At 51.0% G+C, this 20,575-nt stretch overlaps 1 protein-coding gene, 1 long non-coding RNA gene and 1 other non-coding gene across 3 annotated transcripts in view; 1 reads left to right on the plus strand and 2 right to left on the minus strand.

Moving 5' to 3' along the window:
- Window positions 1-608: 608 nt before the first annotated feature.
- Window positions 609-2,166, minus strand: TPBGL (trophoblast glycoprotein like; the record flags this gene model as incomplete). The annotated part of the gene is made up of 1 exon (XM_049780563.1): window positions 609-2,166. A coding segment is annotated over one exon (1,173 nt), but the record flags the coding sequence as incomplete, so codon positions are not given.
- The window catches only part of LOC126018357 (uncharacterized), a 112,250-nt gene continuing 93,841 nt past the window's right edge, over window positions 2,167-20,575 (plus strand). The window contains exon 1 of the long non-coding RNA XR_007498915.1: window positions 2,167-2,235. This is a non-coding gene — a long non-coding RNA (uncharacterized LOC126018357). The remainder of the gene's footprint in view (window positions 2,236-20,575) is intronic.
- LOC126019781 (U6 spliceosomal RNA) lies at window positions 10,072-10,178 on the minus strand. The gene has a single exon (XR_007499404.1). It is a non-coding gene; the product is annotated as a U6 spliceosomal RNA (small nuclear RNA).

Genomic DNA, 20,575 nt, shown 5'->3' on the forward strand with positions numbered 1-20,575 from the left:
CTCTCCCTATTCCAGAAGGACTGCAGGGTGTGGGGTGAATCCAGACCATGGAAGAATCTCAAGGCTGGGTCGGAGTCAGGGAATAACCCTGAGGCTTCCCACCCCTCCTACTTCCCACCTACTTGACCCCAGGCTGTTTCCCTTCGGTGGGAATCTGCCAGTCTGGGTCAGGTATGGGAACTCTGGAACTTTAACTGAGGTGGAGAACCTAAGTTTGGGACATGGGGAGGAGACTCAGAGTGGGAGCAGGTCAGCAGCAGAGTGGGCATAGATAAGCACTGAGTATTGAAGATAGCGGGTCCAGGAGACAAGACGAGGGCTGAACCCCTATGGGCTGGGGTCAGAAGGCAGCTGGGCCCCAAGCCTGAGTCTGTCAGAGCTGGGTGGTGGGCGGTATGAAGCATTCTCTGACACGGGGGAGGCCTCCCCTCTGCACCCCAGGATGAAAGCCTCCACACAGGTCTGATGGAAGAGTTTATGATCCAGACCAAAGGCGCTGAGTCCATAATTATCTTCTGGTGGGTGCTCTCTGCTTCTGAACCAGAGTGGTGGCCAAGGGCTCCTGGTTGTAGGGAGTGAAGGAGTCCATGTAGTCTAGTGTGGGGCGTCTGATATTTCAAGGACTGGTGAGGGTGGTCCTAGGGCTTTTGCCTTCAAAGACGAGGTCTCCAGGAGGGGGTGTGTCCTTGGTTGGTTCAGGAGGGTGAGTCAGACAAGAGAAGGAGGAGCGTTTTCTGGGATCAGAGATGGGAGGGTCTCTGGTCTTTGAAGGCGAGATCTCTTCGAGGCTGGGGACCAGAGGCTCCAGCTTGGGGCATCGAGGCTGGGGCGGGCGTGGAAGAAATGCCGTCATCCGAAGACCTCAAAGCCACTAGTCCAGGAGTAACTTTACACCCACAGTTTCAGGCCCAGCAGAGGGGGCCCCCCGAGGGGACCGACCATCCGCTAGCCAGGGCTGCCTGCAACACGCCGGCGGCGGGCGGCGGCAAATGCTCAGAGTCCCGAACCGGGCGAAGTGGCGCGGGAGCCGTTGGGGGCGGCCGGGGCGGGCGCGCGGCGAGGGTCGGCGTCCTGCTCGTAGCGGTAGTGGTAGCCCTCCATCTGGTCCCTGCAGGCCTCGCGCAAGTTGCGCAGCCAGCGCTGGATGCCGCGGCGGTTCAGGTAGAGCACCATGAGGAAGATGAGGCCGATGAGCGCCAGCACCAGCCCGAAGAAGACGTAGGAGGCCTCGAGCTCGGGGACGGGCTCCCCTTCCTCCGCCCCGCAGCTCAGCTGCTTCTCGTCCAGCTGCTCGAACGGCCGGTCCAGCTGCGCCCGGGGCGCGGCGCAGCGCAGGCGGCGCCAGTCGGGGAGGCGCTCGGTGGCGTTGAGCAGCCAGGCTCGCAGGGGGCGCGCGGAGCAGTCGCAGCGCAGGGGGTTGCCGGCCAGCAGCAGGCGTGGGCCGGGGAGATCGCCCTCGCGCTCCAGCGCCCGCAGCTCGTCGGGGCCCAGGCCGGGCAGCGCGTTCCGGCGCGCGTCCAGCTGTTCCAGATGCGGCCGGCTGAGCGCGGCGGGCGGCAGGCGGCTGAGCGCGTTGTCCGCCAGGCCCAGCAGGCGCAGCTCGTCCAGCGGGGCCAGCGCGGCGTCCAGCGCGGCCAGCAGCGCGGGGCCGCCCCGCAGCAGCGCCCGGTTGAGCTGCAGCGAGCGCAGCGCGGGCAGCCCGCGGAAGGCGCCGCCGCCCAGGGCCCGCAGCGGGTTGTGGCTCAGGTCGAGCGCCGCCAGGCTGGGCAGCCCGTCGAACGCGCCGTCCTCCACCACCTCGATGTTGTTGTGCGTCAGGCGCAGCGCGGTGAGCAGCGGCAGGCGCACCCCGGACCCCGAAGCCGCCTCCGCCGCCGCCGCCTCGTCCCTGGCCCCGTCCTGGTCCCCGGGGTCCCCGTCCCCGCCGGCGAAGGCGGCCGCGCGCAGCACGGTGAGGTTGGCGCCCACGATGGTGAGGTTGCGCGCGTCGGGGGGCACGTCCCGCGGCGGCTGCCGGAGCTCGGCGCCCGACGCGCAGCGCAAGAGCAGCCGCGGGCTGCCGAAGCAGTAGCACTGGAACGGGCAGGGCGCGGCGGGCCGGCTCAGCGCCGCCGCCACGAGCAGCAGCCCCGCCAGGAGCCGCGGCTGTCCCGCGCGCGGGGCCCTCGCCCTCGCCCTCGCCCTCGCCATCGCGGCGGCCCCCGCATCCAGCGCCCCGGAACGCCGCGCTCACCCGTGAGTTCGGTGCGCCGCGAGGGGGCACGGGGGGCACGGGTGGCGCAGGTCCCGGATCGGTCCAGTCGCGCTCGGTCCGTCCCAGGTGGCCCGCGAAGTCCCAGGCGCCTTCAACTTTGCGTCTCCGGGCGAACGGGGGTCCGAGCTCTCGACCCACCCCCCTCCGGTGCCCTCCGCGCCCGGCGCAACCGGCTTCCCACTGGAGCTGCCGATCCGGGCTCGGAGCCCAGTGGGCAGGGTTTGCCTCCCCGCCTCTTCCGCGCCCTCCTCGGCGGGAGGCGGGGTGGGAGGCACCGGCCACGATGGGCTGTTGCGCTCTGCCAGGCTCGCGCGCACTCCCGGGCTGCCCCAAAGTTCGACTCTGCTCTTCCCATCCTCCCCCAACTCCCCGGCTGCCTCCTCCCTCCCCTCCCTGGCACTTGCCAGGCGGGGCCTGGTGAGCTTTGATGGGGAGGACTCCGAGTTCCCCCGACGGGACTAGCAGGAGCAGAAGTGGCCCACTCCCTTATTTCTTTTTGCACACTGGGAGGGCTCTGCTCCCCCGGAGCTGGAGAATCCCCAGCCTCACGGGTCACCTCGCTGTCACCATCTCCGGTTTATTTAAGCTTGGCGGTGGTTGGCACTCCGCTTAGCTCCAGCCGGTCCCGAGTTTTCCTAAGCTGGACCTCACAAGTCTGTGATGAGTCCCTTCCAGGCGCCCACCATGCTGCTCGCCTCCTCAAGTACTGATCTTGGGGGAGTTCTTTCTGGTTTCTTCCTCCGGGCAGGTGGCCTTCCACCTTAGTGCAGGAATAGTGATTTAGCCCCTTGTCCACCTCCTCTCTCTTGCTGTAGGTCTTCAGGCACCCATGTTCTAGGGGTGTCTAGGACTCTAGGCTCTGGATCTCATCCCCTCCCCCTCTTCCCTTCCAGGCCCCTACTGTCAGTCTAGGAAGGGTTTGGACCTCCAGTGGGGGAAAGAACAGATTTTGCCCTAGCGGGGTCTCAGTGGGTTCTTGGGCTAAGGTGGGTTCTTCTATTTTTATAGGTTTGTTTTGTTCCCTCTCCTCTTCCTCTTCCTCTACCCTACCCCCAGGCCTAGAAGAAAACCCTGAGCTGCTCCAGGCATGATTTAAAGAGGCAGGCTCCTGAGATGGGCGTGCTCCCTTCCTTGACATGAATTATTCAGGCTGGAGATGCAGACACTTGATCTCCGGGCCATTCTGATGTCAGCAGAGCTGGTTGGGCTGGAGGTTTCCTTCCCCTCCACCCCACAGAAATTAGTCAATCTCTCCTGAATTAGGAACTTGGGTTGACTCCTTCTCCTGGGGTTATATTTAAACCAACAAATCGATAACACTTTAGGAGGAGAGGCAGACCCTGCCATGACTTGAACCTTGAGCTGGGATCAGTGTGAGGACCAAGGACTGTTTGGAGGTTTATACACAACCTTGACTCTCTCTTCTCTCTCCTTCCCCTGCTCCCTTTCAGCCCTATCTTCCAGCCCTGTGCACATAGTGGTATAGGGATGCATGAGGTGATATCGGGGCTTGTGTCTAAATACACCTGGGCGATCCACATGAATGCACACAAGCTCATGCTCACTGGGTATACCTGCAGCCGAGGAAGGCGTATCCAAGCTTCTGCCTGGTTCCAGGAAGGCTCAGATAAGCTTCCTGTAAGTTCATGCAGCCTTGTTCAACCATGAGCTCTTAGGAGCTGAGTCCTAAGTGCATCCTGGTGTCTGTCTGCAGATTCACAAGCATGTTCATGTTTGCATGTGCCTGCTTCTGCTTCTGCAGATCCCTAGCTGTGTCCCCAAAAGGGTCAGCTCACAGGCCTGTTCAGAGAGCATGTGCTTCCGGAGTTGGGCTGAACTCACTTCTGCTCTTGCCTCACTCGTACTGTGGACTGTCCAGGCAGTGGCATCCTTTCTTTATGGACACAAGTGCTTTGGGGGCCAGGCCTGCAGTTCTTAAACTGCACATCAGTACAGGCCCACATCAATTTCCCCCATATGTTCTGATATCCTCCATATGGAAGGTCCTGGGTCTTCCATTCTATATTTTCAGACAGAAGGGCACTGTAAGTGTAGAGGAATGAGCTAACCAGCAGGAGGTCTTTGCTTTTCCAGTTTTCCTTGACAACAGGTGCAGCCTCCACTGTCTTAGAAACCATGGACCACCCACCATGTCACAGCCCCTTTCCTAGGCCCTGATGGTTTTGGTTTCTGCTGATGCCCCTGGAAAGAGCTGGAGGAGCATAGGCAGCATCATTTGGAGTGATGTGAGATGGGTCGACTGGAGAGAACTTAGGATCATCAGGTAATCACAGAACAGGCTGTGATTGTGTTTGGTAAGTGCGAAACAGGCCAGAGGCCTGAGATGTGCTCTGAAGCTTAAGATGATCCAGAGCTTTAACCAGAGCATTAGTTTAGATAGAGGGTCCAGCCCCAAAGGGAATCCTCATTCCAACCCAGGAAGCAGAGACCCAGAACTCATTCCAGAGGGTGTGGTAACCTTGGAACTCTCTGCATCTGGACCATCAGCTCCCACTTCTGCAAAGTTAATGGGCTTCTGAATTGCTGCCTCCTGTTCCTCTCTGAGCTGGAACATAATTTGGAATATGAAAAGTCATTCCTGCTGGGAGCTGGGGGCCTTGAGCCTGCCCATTCTGCTGCAGTCTCGCCACGGAGTCTGCCTGCACAGTGCGGGGCTCTTTCCTGGACACCATAGCTCTTCTGCGCTTTTGTTGCCTTGTTCTCCTGTGCCTAGCACAATGTCATTTAAGGGTGGTAAGTCTGGCTCTACCATGTCTTTGCTTGTGGCTGCATCTTCTCTGTGAAGACGCTACCCTTTTCTGTACAGACTCCCTGGAAAGAAACACCCCCTTTTCCTCTTGAGGTTGTTGGTATTTGATATGTAGTAGGTGCACAGTAAATGCACATTCAGTGCATCTGAGGCTGTGTTTATTTTTCTGCAGCATTTTGTCTTTCCTCTGACTCTCTGTCCTATATGGAGCTCTTCCCCTTTAACTATTATCCTTCAGGAATTACTGGGCTTAATTTTTTTGTTTGTTTTGTTTTTGGGCCATTCCTGGCTCTCCACTCAGAAATGACTCTTGGCAGGCTATCATCTCTAGGAAGCCCTTATGGCTGCCTTTTCTGAATTGGTTGTTGTTGACGTTGCTAGTTGTCACAGAAGGGTGGAGCTACTTAGAAGTTCTGAGCAACAACTCAGTTGTGTTCAGTGACCAGGACCATACCTGACAGTGCTCTGGGGTCACTGGTCTTGACCTAGGCTGGTGCCTGGGGACCATGCGATGCCAGGGATCAAATGCAGAACTTCAACAATCAAGACCTGTACACATTAAGCCAACTCCCAGACCCTCTGTCTTTTGGTTTGTTGTGTCCTCTGATAGTCAGCTATGGGAGTTCAGAGTTCGTCTGATTTTTCTGTGTGGGCACCACTCAGCTACAAGCTTGCACATAGAAAGCACACAGGAGGGTTTATTGAATGAAGACACGAGAGGCCCCTGGCTCTGTCTTGCCATCCTTGTGAGGCTGCATTAGGAGACAGGGGTCTGGAGAAGGTTAAATGCCAATGTGGAACCTGAGCCAACTGCAGCTCTCCTGGCCTCAGATCCCTCTGTGAGGAGTGTGACTGGGTCAGATGTTCTGGGAGCTGGTGGGCCAAGTACTCTCAGGGCTTCCTTAGGGCTCAGAACAAGACTGGCTCTCCAGTCTGCCTGGTGCTGAGTTGAGAATCCCTCATGTCTGCCTTTTGGGGCTTCAGGTCATCACTTTTTCCTCCCACTAGGCCTTGTAGCCCTTCTCTGAGCCTATTATGCACTGTTACCTCCCCTGAATCCCACCTCTTATCTTCTCCCCACTGAGATTTCAGAGCCTAGGCAAGCAGCCTGTAGAAGTGGGTACCTTCTCCAGCTCCCCCAGCTGCCACCTAGGGGCTCTGTGTTGTTAACATTCTAGACTGTGCTACCTTTCTGCTCTCATCTCTCCTGTCCCCAGACTGACTGTGGGTAGGCATGGTCCTGGAGGGCTTATGAGGTCCCCTGCTTTCTTGAGGGTGAGGGGTGTAGGTAGGAAGGTCCTACTTCCTTTCCGCCTTACTCATTATGACCTTGTCAGTGCCTCCCTCCCCAGCTGCCTCCAGTTGTCTGGAGGGAGGGTGTCCCAGCCCTTATATTGAATCTGCTCTCCTTTCTCTGAGGCTCGAGGAGGAGCAGCTGAAAGACCCCAAAGGATAAAGCTCAGATCGGGGAGCAATGGGGAAGGTCCCAGGTTCTTTTCTGAGTTGGCTGGGAACTGCAGGCCTCACTGCTCACTGTTTGAATTTTTCTCACTGCCCCTGGCACAGGGAAAATCCATAGGCCCCAGATTCATTTCCTCTGAGTCAGCTGAGGCCGTGCTGGCTCCTGAGGGGCTGCTGCGGCTCTTCAATAACTCTGCCATTCAATACACTCCTCCTCCCCCTGATGCAGGGCTCTAGGGAGACAGACGCTGCAATCAATGAGCTAGAGGAGTCCTTTAAAGTTCTAGGTATTTCTGCCCACGCCTCTACCCTCCTTCCCCTCCCAGACTCCTCCTTAATGTGTGAGGGAACCCCGATTCTTCACTTCCTTTACCAGGCTCTGCAGTTTCCAAGTGTTTCCAAGTTTCCCTTGCTGTCCTTGTTTAGACAAAGAAACTGAAGTTTGGAAAGGGAAGGGTCTGCCTGTGTTCAGCCAGAAATCTTGGACTGCTGTACAGGCACTGGCTGGGCCACTATGGCAGGTGCCTGGTCCTGATCTGGCTTCTAGTTCTCTGCCTGTGCTTTTAGGTACTTGGTCAGGTGGGTTGTGCCAGTGCCCCAAGCTGTGGGATATCCAGAGAGCAGCTGTCCGAGGTAAAGTCTCCTCTCATGGAGAGTCCTGTTCAGGCTCTTTTTCTGGGGACAGAACAGACTGAGGGCCAAACCAAGCCCCCACTCACATCCAATCCAAGTGTAAGCTCCATGGAGTAGGGCAGATTCAGGAGGTGAAAAGAGGGGTCCCTACCCTCTCCTCTCACTCTTCCTCTCCCCTCTTCTCCCTTCCTTTCCCCTACCCTTGCTTTACTTTTTCTCTCTTCTCTTCCCTTTCTTTCCTGTCTCCCACTTTCTTTCCCTTTTCCTTCTTTTCACTCCTCCCTTTTCTTCTTCATCCCTCTTCCTTTTTCTCTTCTCTGTTCTCTCTTTTATCTCTACCCTTCCCTTTTCATCTCTTCCTCTAACCTCTTAGCCCATCCTTTTTATTTCCTTCCTTTTTCAGGTAAAGATTAGAACAGGCCATGGGAAAAAAGAAACTACTTAAATCAATATCTACTGGGCTGGAATAATAGCACAACAGTAGGACGTTTGCTTTGCATGCTGCCGACCCAGTATGGACCCAGGTTTAATCTCTGGCATACCATATGGTATCCCCCGAGCCTGCCAGGAGTGATATATGAGTGCAGAGTGAGGACTAATGTGTAAGTGCTGACAAGTGTGGCCCAAAAACTGGAAAAAATCTAAATGTACTTAAAACTCAAGACTTTGACGATTGTAGATGCAATTGGACAAGGCAGATGCATACTTAGGGCCCAGATACCTGGTAATGGACATTCTGGAACTATTCTTCAGTGTTGTTTAGAAGACTAGGATGGACATTTCTGTAGATTATATAGGATTACTGAAGGGTTAAATGATGTGATTGAGAGCTCTCCAGAATTATGAAGAAACAGGTCCCATAATTGAGACTTTTTTATTTGTTCTCTTCTTGTATTCACCACACTGTCAGGCAGGATGTTGTGGGCTGAGGGATGTTGGGAGAGGCAGGTGAGTTCCTACATGGATCTGAGAGTAACCTTTTTGTTTGAGTTCCTCAGTGTGCTCTTGGCTTTTGAAGATCCTGCTTGGTCTTCAACTTGAAAATCACATAATCTTGGCATTAAGATACTGAATTCTAAAACCATAGGTTCAGAGAACCATACAAGTGGGGTTTGTTTGAATCAGATCATATACTGTTGTTGGAAATATGAATAGTGATAGAAGACTTAGAGATGATTATATTAATGGCTCAGTGAATTCTGCATATTTGTAACAACACTATTGCCCCACTTCTTCCCTCACCGACTTTGGTCATATGGATTCCTTTGATCCATGAGATAGCAATAGACATGACACAGAAGATTTAAAAAGTGCTGTGCGTGTGGGCTCTCTCTCATTCCCCTGAGATCTCTTGGTGGGGAAATCTAAGCAAGCCTCTTAGAAGAAGAGGTGAGAAACAAGCTTCTAGATGTGCACATTTTAAATTTTTCCACTCATGACCCCTTTTCACCTGAGAGAATTGCAACATGTGTAGATGCTGCTAGAATCACGTCAGTTTTATAACTGGGTTGCTTTTGAATTAATTTTTTGGTGGTTACATGTTAGACACCTTTTAGAAGACAATTTTTAGTGACTCTCCATCTTTAGTTATAGATCTCATTTGGGCTTTTGACCCACAGTTTAAGCAGCAGGTTCTAGACTAGCCACCTCTCAGATGATTTTCTAGCTGCCTTCAACTGCTGGAGCAATTCTGTGGCATAAGAGTACAGAATTGCCTGACTGTCCTAACTCCAAATTGATAAGCCAATGAATTGTGAATAAAAATTGCAGTTATTCTTAGCCAGTCAGTTGTGAGGGTGGTTTGTTATACAGCAGTATATGACCAATCAAAAAACTTAGAATTAGAATTGTATACTAATAAACTCCTGGTTATGGAATCTACAACCACTACAGTCAGAACATTATAGATTCTTTGGATTAGAAATGAAAATCTTAGTGGAATATGAGGTGTAGAAAGGGTGGAGTGACAGTAAAGAGGGTAAGATGCTTGTTTTTCATATGGTTAACCTGGGGAAGACACCCAGAATCTCATATGACCTCCTGAGCACCACCAGAAATAATTCCTGAGTACAGAGTCAAGAGTAGCCCCAAAGCATCACAGAGTGTAACCACCCAACAGAATAAAACAAAAACAAGCACCCACTCAATGCTGGTATCTCCTTTAATTCACAGACTAGCTAATTTGTTCACCTTACCCCAAACCACAGGGTCTCCTTCTTTTCTCTATTTGTGCCAGTTTTGCTCCACCCTTCACCTGTCTTCTCCATCCATCCTTTCCAAATCAGGAAGAGTTTCCATGTTGATTTGTTTGCATGAATCTCAGAGATAATGTGGATGGGATAGAAATTTGGCTTGGCATTTCTCTCATGGTGCTTAGAACAGTCGCTGGCATGGAATAAAGGTCCATGAACTAATCTGGATGAAAAACACCACCACCACCAAATCTTCCTTTCCTGGCCCCTGTAGCCAAGGGCTGTGATCTGTCCACGGTGCTGAATGTCTTGATCCTTTTCGCCTCTATGTATCAGAATGTCTATCTTGCATAGGGAGGAATCCTTCCCATGTCTTAAAGTTCAATCCAGCCCCCACCCCCCCCCTCCGCACACCTCTCCTTTTCTCTTCTTCCTCAACACCACACTTCCTATAAAAATCATTGACCTGGTGGAGCCAGAGCAATAGTACATCAGGCAGGATACTTGTCTTGCATGCAACTGAACTGGGTGCAATCCCTGTCATCCCATATGGTCCCCTGAGACCACCGGGAATTACTCAGTAGTAATTCCTGAGTGCAGATCCAGTAGTATCCTCTGAGCACTGCTGGGTGCAGCCCAACAAAAAAAAATCATTGGCCTGTTATACTTAATGCAAACAATACATGGTGATACTCATTTGGATTGGGTCTGGTGTTGATATATCGAAGGGAATTAGTCAATGTATATATATATATATTTTTTTTAATATGGAATGCTTCATGAATTTGTGTGTCATCCTTGCACAGGGGCCATGCTAATCTTCTCTGTATCATTCCAGTTTTAGTATATGTGCTGCCGAAGCGAGCACAGTCAATGTACTTTTAAGGGGTGATGAAATCCTCCTGTAATGGCAGTTGGACTGAGACATGCCCCTCCTACAACTTCCTCTGAAGTATTAAAAGGAGAGCCTGGCAGTTATGGGGGGGCAGGGAAAAGACCAGAGCAGACCCTGATTGCTTTTGGGGGACCTGAGATAAAGCATCAGCAAGATGCTGCTTACTCCCTTTCAATTGCTTTCTCTTTCTATCTCTCTCCCCTGCCCTGGTAAATACCTATCTCTCTCAGAACATCTCCCCAACAGCAGACTTCAGACTGGAAATAAAAGGATATATTAGTCAGGGGTTGCTACAGTTTCTATATAAGTATCTGTAGAAATACGTATTAAAAAAGAAAAAAAAGAAATACATATTAATCATAGAATCCTGGATGGTTGTGGATGATGATGGGACAGTGGGTGGATGGATGGTGAGGCTTTACTCTGTTGGCCCAGGCCACATGCCTGCATCCCTTCCAGCCGGCAGGTCTGAAGGTATAAGGATAGGGGCGAGGAAATAATCCTCAGCAGTCAGGTTTCAGGAGACATGAAGCTTTATTATTAATACACCTTAGCCACCTGGGCTAACCTTTTAAGCATCCTCTCTCCAGCCACCCTGCATCTCAAACCTTTTTCTATCATCTCCTCATCCTGCCGAAGCTCTTCCTGAATCTATCCCTGAATCTTTCTCTCAATCTCCCTCCACCTCTCAGGCAACCCCTTTATTTAGCAGCCACAGACCCCTCCCAGTTATGGAGGATCTCCCTCTCCAGGTGATATAGGAGGAAGTTGGGGGAAGGGGTTACAAGCATCCTCTACCCAATTTCTTAAATTATTTAGAAATATAAGTTAATTATTTTTTCTCCTCAATTTATGCTAAGTTCCTCCCCACTTGGGGAGTTCTTTCTTCATTCTCCTCTATTTTCCATGAAACTTTCTACCTTCTAAAAAAAGTTGATTTTCTTCTATTATAAGAGAAAATTCAAATGTACCAATCCAGAGTTCAGAGTCTCTCAGCCATCATAAGAAAAATATACTCTTCATCCTTCTACTCTACCTACTCTTCTTGTAGTACAAAACTGTTTCTAGGATGCCAGCCATTGTATCAGTTAGCAGATGAGGGAAAGGCATGATGGGGTGCCTTTTATAAGCATTTTCATAATTTTATTTAACACTGTCCCTTACATGTTCATATCGAGCTAGCTCCAAAGGGTCTGAAAATATATAGTCTTTGAACTGAGAGGCCATACATAGGTAAAAATCAATGCAATCTATATTACTGTGGAAGGAGAATTAGTTTTTGGAAAGTAATTCGAATTACTTTGCATTAGCCATGGAGCAGCGGGGCTTTGTTGTTAGAGGGATGATAGTAGTAGTGGCACTGAGGCTGGTAGTGAAGGTGAGGAAGGAGACAGTGTGAGGATGGGGTGACAAGCTATGTCCTGGGCTCCAGGTTCACACAGAAGCTTGGACTTCATGACCCCAAGGTATCTGGAGCTTTTGGGTGTGCTCCAAGCCCCAGGGGAGCAACTTCTGTCTTTTGCCATTACTCTGCAGCTCAGTAACCTCCTGCCTTCTTGAGTCTCAGTTCCCTCAGCAGAGCATGGATCAAATTCCTCTTGTCTGACTGGAAATCATTCTGGAACAAACACTAGAAGAGGCTTTGGAGGGGGGAGTAGTGAGCAGATAGGGAAGCTTCAGACCTTCCGGTTATGAGACAATGGACACTGGAAGTCCTGGGGAGGGTTCAGAAAAGCCATGACAGTTGACTTGGAAACTGAGACAGTGACAAGATCCACAGGCCAAGGGAGTTATAAGGGCATGCACAAAAACAGACCCATGACCTGTCCCAGGGAGGCAGAGAGATGAGGCACATCCAACCACCTTCTTCTTAGCAGCACTTCACCTTCTGGGCTCCGTCACTGACCAGTAGAACTGGAAGTGACAGGGCTGAGGGGTTCAGAGATGAAGAGGCCATCAGGCAGACGGTGCCCTCCCCATGTCCCACCCCAATACAGGGAGAGGATGCATTCATCCAATTCCCCACCCTGGGCTTTGTGGCTGAAGGTGACCATGGGGGCAGGGCTTGGGTAGGAGGGGGTGTCCTCAAAGATGTTTCCCCCAGGGGCCCAAGGACACATCTGGAAGCCATTATCACAGGAACTGCCAGGCAGCAGGCTCAGCTCCAGGAGGGAAGGTGTGATGGGACATGTGGCAGCATCCTGCCTGCTGGAGCGGGAGCCTGGAGGACACCTTGGCCCACAGCATCCCGCCCATCCACACCTGGACCACACACATGGTCTTGGCACAGGTCTGAGGAATCCAACCTCAGTTCTCTCAAACCTGCACTCTGGACCCTTGGAGTGACCCCCTTTTCTGAGAAGCCCTCTCATGCTTCTACCCACCCTTGCTTCCCGTTTCTGTCAGCTGCTTAGAGCTTCTGAGTGAGGGGACCCTGGGCAGCCCCCTCCCTCCATTCCACTGTGCTTCCTGATAAGTGGCAGCCACACCTGGCTTCAGCTCCTACAGCCTTTCTTCCACTTCGAGCAGATTTAGTTCACTGCAGTTTCTGTTTGGAGACCACACCTAGCAGTACTCAGGACTTATTCCTGGCTCTGTGGTCAGGGATCACTCAATGTGATGTCAGGGATTGAATTGGTGTAAGCTGCTGCAAAGTGTGTACCCCCACTCCCCATACACACTATATCTCTGGTCAATGCAGTTTCTGTTGATTTTTTTCATGATCAAAGTTTTTTGGCCCCATTTTGGATCTCAGCTTCCATTGCTACTGTGCTGCACCTTGTCTGGGATTCAATACTTGGTCCTTGCCAGCTGTGGGAGCAGCTCTGGGGTCTTGCCAGGCGCCTGTTCTTTACACACAGATGGCCTCTGATAGCGTCTCTGCTGGGGAGCTGCAGGCTCCCTGTCTTCTGGAGCTGCCTTCCTTCCAGCCTCCTGAAGACCATTGGCCAGGGAGGTTGATGCTGCCTCTCCCTAGGAGGCTTGCTCCTGGGGTCTGGATTGTCCCAATCTTTTTTTTTTTTTTTTTTTTTGGTTTTTGGGTCACACCCGGCGGTGCTCAGGGGTTACTCCTGGCTGTGTGCTCAGAAATAGCTCCTGGCAGGCATGGGGTACTGGGATTCGAACCAACCACCTTTGGTCCTGGATCGGCTGTTTGCAAGACAAACACCACTGTGCTATCTCTCCGGGCCCAGCCCCAATCTTGTACCCAGATCAGAGAGAAATAAATCCTCGCTGCTTCACTAACAGTGAAGTGAGGTTGCTTCACTGACGGATTTCCATTAAGTGCCAAACCTGGAGACCTCCTTGTGCACCCCCTGAGCAAGGCTATGTGTGATGTGTGGAGAACCAGACTCCAAATGGGTGCAGACTATTGACTGTTCACCACCCCCATCTTTCTAGACTTAGAATGGAGACCTTGGGTCATATGGAAGGTCTTCCCCACGGCGACAAATTCATGCCTCAGCGACCCCAGGCACACTTTGATCATGAACTCATCCCACTTCTGACTGCAGGGCACCATGGATGTGGAGTTGGTAGGATGCCCTGCCAGCATCTCCTAGCCCTTCCCTGGGAAGGAGAAAGGAAGTCAATTGGAAGTTCAGAAAAGGAAAGGCTGAAAAGGAGCCACAATGGGCTTTAATTAGCACAGGGACAGAAAGGAGGTCAGAGGCTGCATCTCTTGTGGAAAGAAAGCACCTGGCAGGTGGCAGGCACATCTGACCTAGGACCGACCCCCTCACTGCCCTCCACTGCACAGGGCTCCACAAACCCTGTGACCGCTCCCCTCTGGCCATCACTGCTGGCAGGTGGGGAGGAAAGGCAGGAGACGACCAAAGCACTGAGCCCTGACCTGCGTCTACAGGGCGCTGAGCCCAGTGCACTCCTCGCGACACTGCCTGTAATTCTCACAGTGGCTCTGCAATGCAGGTACTTCAGCCTTGATTTCAAGATAAGAAATGGATACTCAGGTTAAGTAGCTGACCCAAGGTCACATCGCTTAAAAGGGACTGAGCTGAGAGTCCAGCTGGGGCCGTGCTGGGTAGCTGTGCTTTCCGGGCTGTAAATTGAGTGCCTGTGGGGCAAGGCCTGGGCCTTCTCTGTTGCCCATGCTGGGCAAGTGGCTGTTGCTGAGAAGAGCCATTGACGTCATGGATAGGACAGGCTAAGCCTAAGAAGGACATGGGATGGGTGGGGATGGGGATGGGTGTCCAATGGTGGGTTGGTTGAATGCCACTCTAATCCAGACACGGGTCATGGGACCCCTGTGGGGAACTTGTCTAGGGTTGAGGACCAGGCAGGACTGAGCACAGTCTGGACCCTGTTGAGGGGGTAGCACAGGTATGGAGCCACCCCTTTGCCCCCATGTCCACCTGTCCTGATGTTTAGCTGAAACAGAAACAAAATGAAGCACTTGGAGTCCAACCCCCCCACCCCATTGAGCCCAGGAAGGCCATTTAGGCCTGACCATAGTGGAGGGGCAACCTGGATGGGGTAAGCAGGGCTGAGTATTCCTAGCAAGGGTCAAAGGTAGCAGAATGGGTGGTAGATAGGGGTTCCCCTACATCCCACCTCCAAGCACTCCTGTAGCAGTAGGAGAGACTCATGTGGGGCCAGGTTCTCTATAGCTGCCAATTCAGGTCTCCCAGCCATGTCCCAGTGAGGAACCATCTCAGACTTGCTCTGAAGGAGGAGAAAGTGGGCCCAGTGGGGCCCAGAGAGGGGAGCCACTGGCTCAAGGTCATGGAGGAGGAGGAAGAGGCAGAGGGCTGGGACTGTACCCGGCTGTTTGGCTGCAGGCCTGCTCTTAATCATTGTGATCTCCTGAGAGGAACAGTAAGACGTTTGCCTGTCTGCACCCACCAGTAATTAGAGGCCCCGGCATGGTGAGAAACATCAGTGGAGTGTGTCTGATTAGGCTCATCAGGGCCCAGCGTGTGACACATGTGCTTTTAAGATGGATCACCATTATCCTTGGCTGGAGAGTTGTGTGGGGTTTTCTAATTACAAATTAGTCCTGCTGGATTTCATTATGCTCCCTCTTGTCCTGGCCTTGTGTGTTCTCAATAAGCTTACAGAACTTAGAAACTCGGTGTCAGCCGAGCTGGGCTTCTAGATCTTAAAATACACAGTTAAGCTTTTCAGGAGCACCAATGTTGGTATATTTTTAACAAACAAAGGTCCAAGTCAGTATCTCCAGAGAATGACTGTTTTAAATTTTACCATGTTACATGTATAAGGAGGCAGAGGAGCAAGATGGAAATTGGCAGGCCACAGAAGTCCTGCATTTGTTTAGAGAGAAAATTGCCACTGAGGGTTTCAGCCAACACCCAGCCATTCAGGCCAGTGGCCTGTGTGAGTTGTTTCCTTATATGTGCAATTTGTCCCTTATTTAATAACACTAAAAATAAGAGTAAAACAAATAATTCTGATGGCCAAGGAGATAAGCTCAGCAATCAGGGGCATGTGCCTGGCTTGCACCAGGATTCAAATTGGAATCTTGTTACTACATGGTCCCCCCCTCAAGGCATTCTTAGGTTTGGACCTGGAGGTCCCCAAGTGCCCTTAGGCCCACATTGTTGAGATTAAATTATCTGGCCTGATTGGTGGGGGAACATCAAGAGTAGGCCCTGAGCCCCTGAGCTTGGAAGCATACCACAGGATCAAAAAGGGAAGAAAATGGAATAGTTACCAGAACGTACAAGTTTATTTTGAGGGAGACAGGCTTATCTCTCTCCTCTCCTTTGGGAGATCCTGAGTGACAGATCAGGGATCTGTTAGCCTCCCAGGAATCTTGACTTCACAAGGGCATTTGAAATGTCTCCCATCTTGCAGGAATGATGCTTCCAAAAGGCCAGCCTGTTGCCACCTCTCCTTAAAAGCAAGAGAGGTGCTTAGAGGCCAGAGCTTGAACTGGGGGTGGGTGGGTTTGTGGAGGAGGAGACACATCATGTGTCCATCACAGGTGACTGACAAGGTGAGGTATTGAGGTGTCTAGCCTGCTGGATGATGGGCCCTTTCATTGAAAGAAGGCGACCTGTTGTGGCTTGAGAAGAGGCCACACTTTGGTTGATATAGATGAGTCAGAGATATAAGAGCCACAGCAGAAGCATCGGGCAGTGGGGAATTAAGTTAGGGATCTAGGGGGCCAGTCAGAGTTGGAGATGTCAGGCTAGGAGTTGAGGAGGTCTGGGCATTCTCCAGCCTCCCCAGTGCAGCATAACTCCTGAGCAGCATCTGCTCCACCTTAGGCTGAGATCCTAGTGGCTGTGGGTAGAAGAGGTGTTGGCAGCAGCTCCTGAGATGCAGCATTAGCCAGAAGGAACAGCACAGGGACTTGCAGCCTTGGGGTGTAGAGGTGAGTCCAGCAACCAGCAGGCACATCTGGGGGCCCTCTCAGCCCTGGTCTGACTCTCTAGATCCTGTGTCACTGGCCCAGGGAAAAGTGAATGTCACTTCCTTATGTATCTCTGAGCAGAGGTTCCGGCCCCAGCTCCAGTCTCTGGGGCCTCGCCTTCCCTTGGAGGAGGTTTCTGGGAATGATGCTGACCTCAGCAGATGCAGCCTCCCCCCTGGGGCTTTTGCTCCACCGTTGCCTCCTAAACACGGATGCCTTCTTTGCTAGAGTTTCGCAGAAGCTGCTGAGGTAGCTTTGGCCTGGGCTGTGAGGGTTTGGCCACCTGCCCTGCCCACCTCCGTGAGTGACCTGGGCCCCGGCCTCCACCCGCCCCTGTCGCAGCCTTGCTCCCCCAGCTGACTGCAGCAGCTCCCAGCTTGGCCATCTCTAGAGCCAAAGAAAGCCCTGCAGAGTGGAGTCTGAGGAACTGGAAGGAAGGAGGAAAGCAGCAAACTGGTGGAGATGCTGGGGTGGAAGTGGGAAGGGAGAGATCTGAAAGGGACCAGAGGCCCCCAGGATGAGTCTAAAAGGGTGGAGTAACCTCAAGGGCATCTATCAGACTCCCTGGATTTACCAGGAGGGAACTGAGAAGTAGAAAGGATGCATAGGCCCAAGAAACCCCATTGCTTTGGTAGGTCAGGGAGACCATGACAAAGATGGGGTAGAAGGTTCAGGAGTCCATGTTGGCTGAATCTGGTTTCTTTCCTAGGAAACTGAGAGGCCCCACCCATCTCCTGCCTTCCTCCCCATCTTTGGTAACTTCTGGACAGTGGAGACTGCCTCCTCCTTCGAATCGGCACATTTTCTAGGGACAGGAAAGACTGGAGTCTCCCAGAGCCTGCAACACTGGCAAGGCAGCACCAATGGACTCTCCAGCCTGTGTCTAGCCACAGATCTGAGTGTTAGGGCAGTGCATGGAGAGAGGCACTGGAGATACAGTGGATACCTCAGGATCCCTTATTTATGGGACTGGCTAGCCCTACCCCTTCCCCAGTGCCTAGAGTTGTGTGATTAGAGAGGAGGATCTCAGTGTCAGATGCCCTGGCCATGCACATTATAGCAGGGGTGGTCGTGAAACTACTCTTACTGGCTCTGCATTCAGCTTGAGATAAGTAGTGGCTGACACAGGGCAGATCTACCAGCAGACTGCAGGGAAGGCCAGGCTGCCCCTAAAATACCCCATCTACCTTTGTTTCCAAGCCAGTTGGGACACTGTTTTACCAGGCATTATTAGTCTCATCTTTATTCTTGTGCATATTTTTTATTTTCCATTTTTGGGCTGCATTCTCCTACGCTCAAGGTTCACTCCTGGTAGTTCTTGGAGGACCTATGCAGTGCTGAGGATGGAACCAGAATCAGCTGTGTGCAAGGCAAATGCTTTAATCTCTGTACTATCTCTCCTGCCCCTTTTCTGGTTTTAATGATTTATTTTGGGGGAATCATGCTTGGATATGCTCAGGGCTTATTTATGGCTCTTCTCAGGGATCATTCCTGGCAGTCTCAGGGGAACCATGTGGGCTGCTGGCAATCGAATCCAGGTAGGCTGTGTGCAAGGCAAGTTACCATAACAGCTGTGAGATTTTTCCGCTCACCCTCTCATGGCTGGTTTTGAAAGGAAACTTTTTATGACTGAAACCCAAATACAATCATGTATGTAATCATGGTGCTTAAATAAAGAAAAAAATAACTTAAAAAATTAAAAGGGAGCTTCGACTCTTTTCCAGTCAGTGTTTCACTATAGAATAATTGAAAAATAGGGCCAGAGAGAAACCTCAACGGGCTGAGTGCAGGAGCTGCATGTCAGCAGAGGCCTAGGTTCTGTTCCTGGCACCGCCTGGACTCCTAAGCACAGCTGGGAAGAATCCCTGAATGCAGAACTCAGAGTAACCCCCAAACACTGCCAGATATTTGGCACGTCCTCTCACTTCCCACAAAAGGTAAGAAAATGTGAAAAGTCTAAGTTGAAAGAAAAACTTTTCCACAAAATCATTGTCCAGGAATCAACAAATTTCCTTCCAGTCTTTTGTCTAGGCATGTTTCCTCCAAGACTATGATAATAATTGGGCTAATCTTTTAAATGGGTGCATTTATGTTTTCTGATGATTATTAAGGTAATGCATGCTCTTTGTTTAAAAAAAAAGGAAAGTACAATGAAATGTAGAAAAGCAAAAAAAAAAAAAAAAACAGGCACTATTTAAAGTCATTCCATTAACAGTTCACTGAAAATATTCACATATTTGCTTCTTGCCATTTTTTTTTTTGAACTTCACTCTTTTTGGTCCCTATATGCCAGCGTTTTGTCTACATGTGTAATCCGGGACACAAAATTATGTGCTTTTAGCAATCAGATCCTACCCATGTTCCTTCTGGCTCTATCAAAGACTAACTTGATGGCTTGATGGCTTTGAAATTGTGACTTCCCCTCCAAAACCTGTTTCTTTTCAAACCTTAATGGACCTACCACTTAGTAGCCATAAGTTTTTTTGCAGATGCTAATCCCAACACTTTGAGTTCACTGAAGCTAGTGGGATGCTCACTCTTTTCTATGGCTACTCCTAGATGTCCATTGCTTTGTATTTGGTACCCCAAATACACTCTTTCTCTTGGTCCTTATAGACATGAGGACACCACTTTCACCTTAAAGTCAACAGAAGTTAGGTTGGCCACCTGGCCAGCAGCCAGCTGCTACAGGACAGATTTGACAATAAGTGTAACTGAGAGGCAGATTCCTCAGCCATCTCCTGTGCTTGTCTTATGGAACTAGGTCCTGTTTGGGTGACACACTGAAACAGTGAAGGGGGGATATTAAAAATCTGTATTGCCAAGGTTCTAGGACCAGCTGTCCCTGGTATTTCACTTTCTTTGAAAATCTAGCTGGCATCTCTATTTTTATCATTCATTTGGAGCTACCCATTGGAACAGCCTATCTATTGGTTGCTCAGTCTGTCCATCCATCCATCCATCCATCCATCCATCCATCCATCCATCCATCCACCTGCCCACCTTCTCACCCACCCACCCATCCATACACCCACCCACTCATACACACACACACACACACACACACACACACACTTTTTTTTGTTTGTTTTTGGGCCACACTCAGTGATGCTCAGGGATTACTCCTGGCTATGGTCAGAAATTTCTTCTGGCTTGAGGACCATATGGGATGCTGGGGGATCTAACTATGGTCCATCCTAGGCTAGCATGGGCAAGGTAGATGCCTTAACGCTTGCACCACCACTACAGCCCCACACATTTTTATTTTATATTTGGCTTATTCTGAGTTCATTTCTGTTGCTTACATCCACAGGGTTAGTTCCTAAATCTCTCTAATGATAAAATACATTCAAACATGTGCTTCAGTTCCTGACCAACATTTTCATACAGGCAAGTCTGGGATATTTGTATTTGTGCTGGCTTTTGGACTCAAAACAGGGCACCTCTAGATCTATGTCTTGTGCTTAGTTCCAACCTGCCTGGAGAAAGAGGGGGCATTCAGAGGAAGTTGCAGAGGGAAGTAAATGGTGGAAAAGAAGATGGCTGCAAAATTCTATAGTTCCCCTGGGCTTTGGTCCTAAGAAGTCACATTGGGTAATGATGACAGTCGCAGCACATCTTATTTACATTCTGATTTGGAACTTACAACCTTTTGTGTTTTCATAGAGTAGCATGACCCAAAATATAAAGCTCTGGTTGAGGGGCTGGAGAGATAGCATGGAGGTAAGGCGTTTGCCTTTCCTACAGTAGGACGATAGTTCGAATCCCAGCATCCCATATGCTCCCCCATGCCTGCCAGGGGCGATTTCTGAGTGTAGAGCCAGGAGAAACCCCTGAGAGCTGCCGGGTGTGACCCAAAAAACAAAAAACAAACAAACAAACAAAAAGCTCTGGTTGAAAATCAAGATCCATTTGGCTTTCCTGAAAACTTCTTGGTCTGTTCTCTGCTCCTAATCTCAAATGCCAGCTCAGC

This window comes from Suncus etruscus, chromosome 9 (assembly GCF_024139225.1).
Source record: "Suncus etruscus isolate mSunEtr1 chromosome 9, mSunEtr1.pri.cur, whole genome shotgun sequence".
In the NCBI taxonomy this organism is placed as follows: Eukaryota; Metazoa; Chordata; class Mammalia; order Eulipotyphla; family Soricidae; genus Suncus; species Suncus etruscus.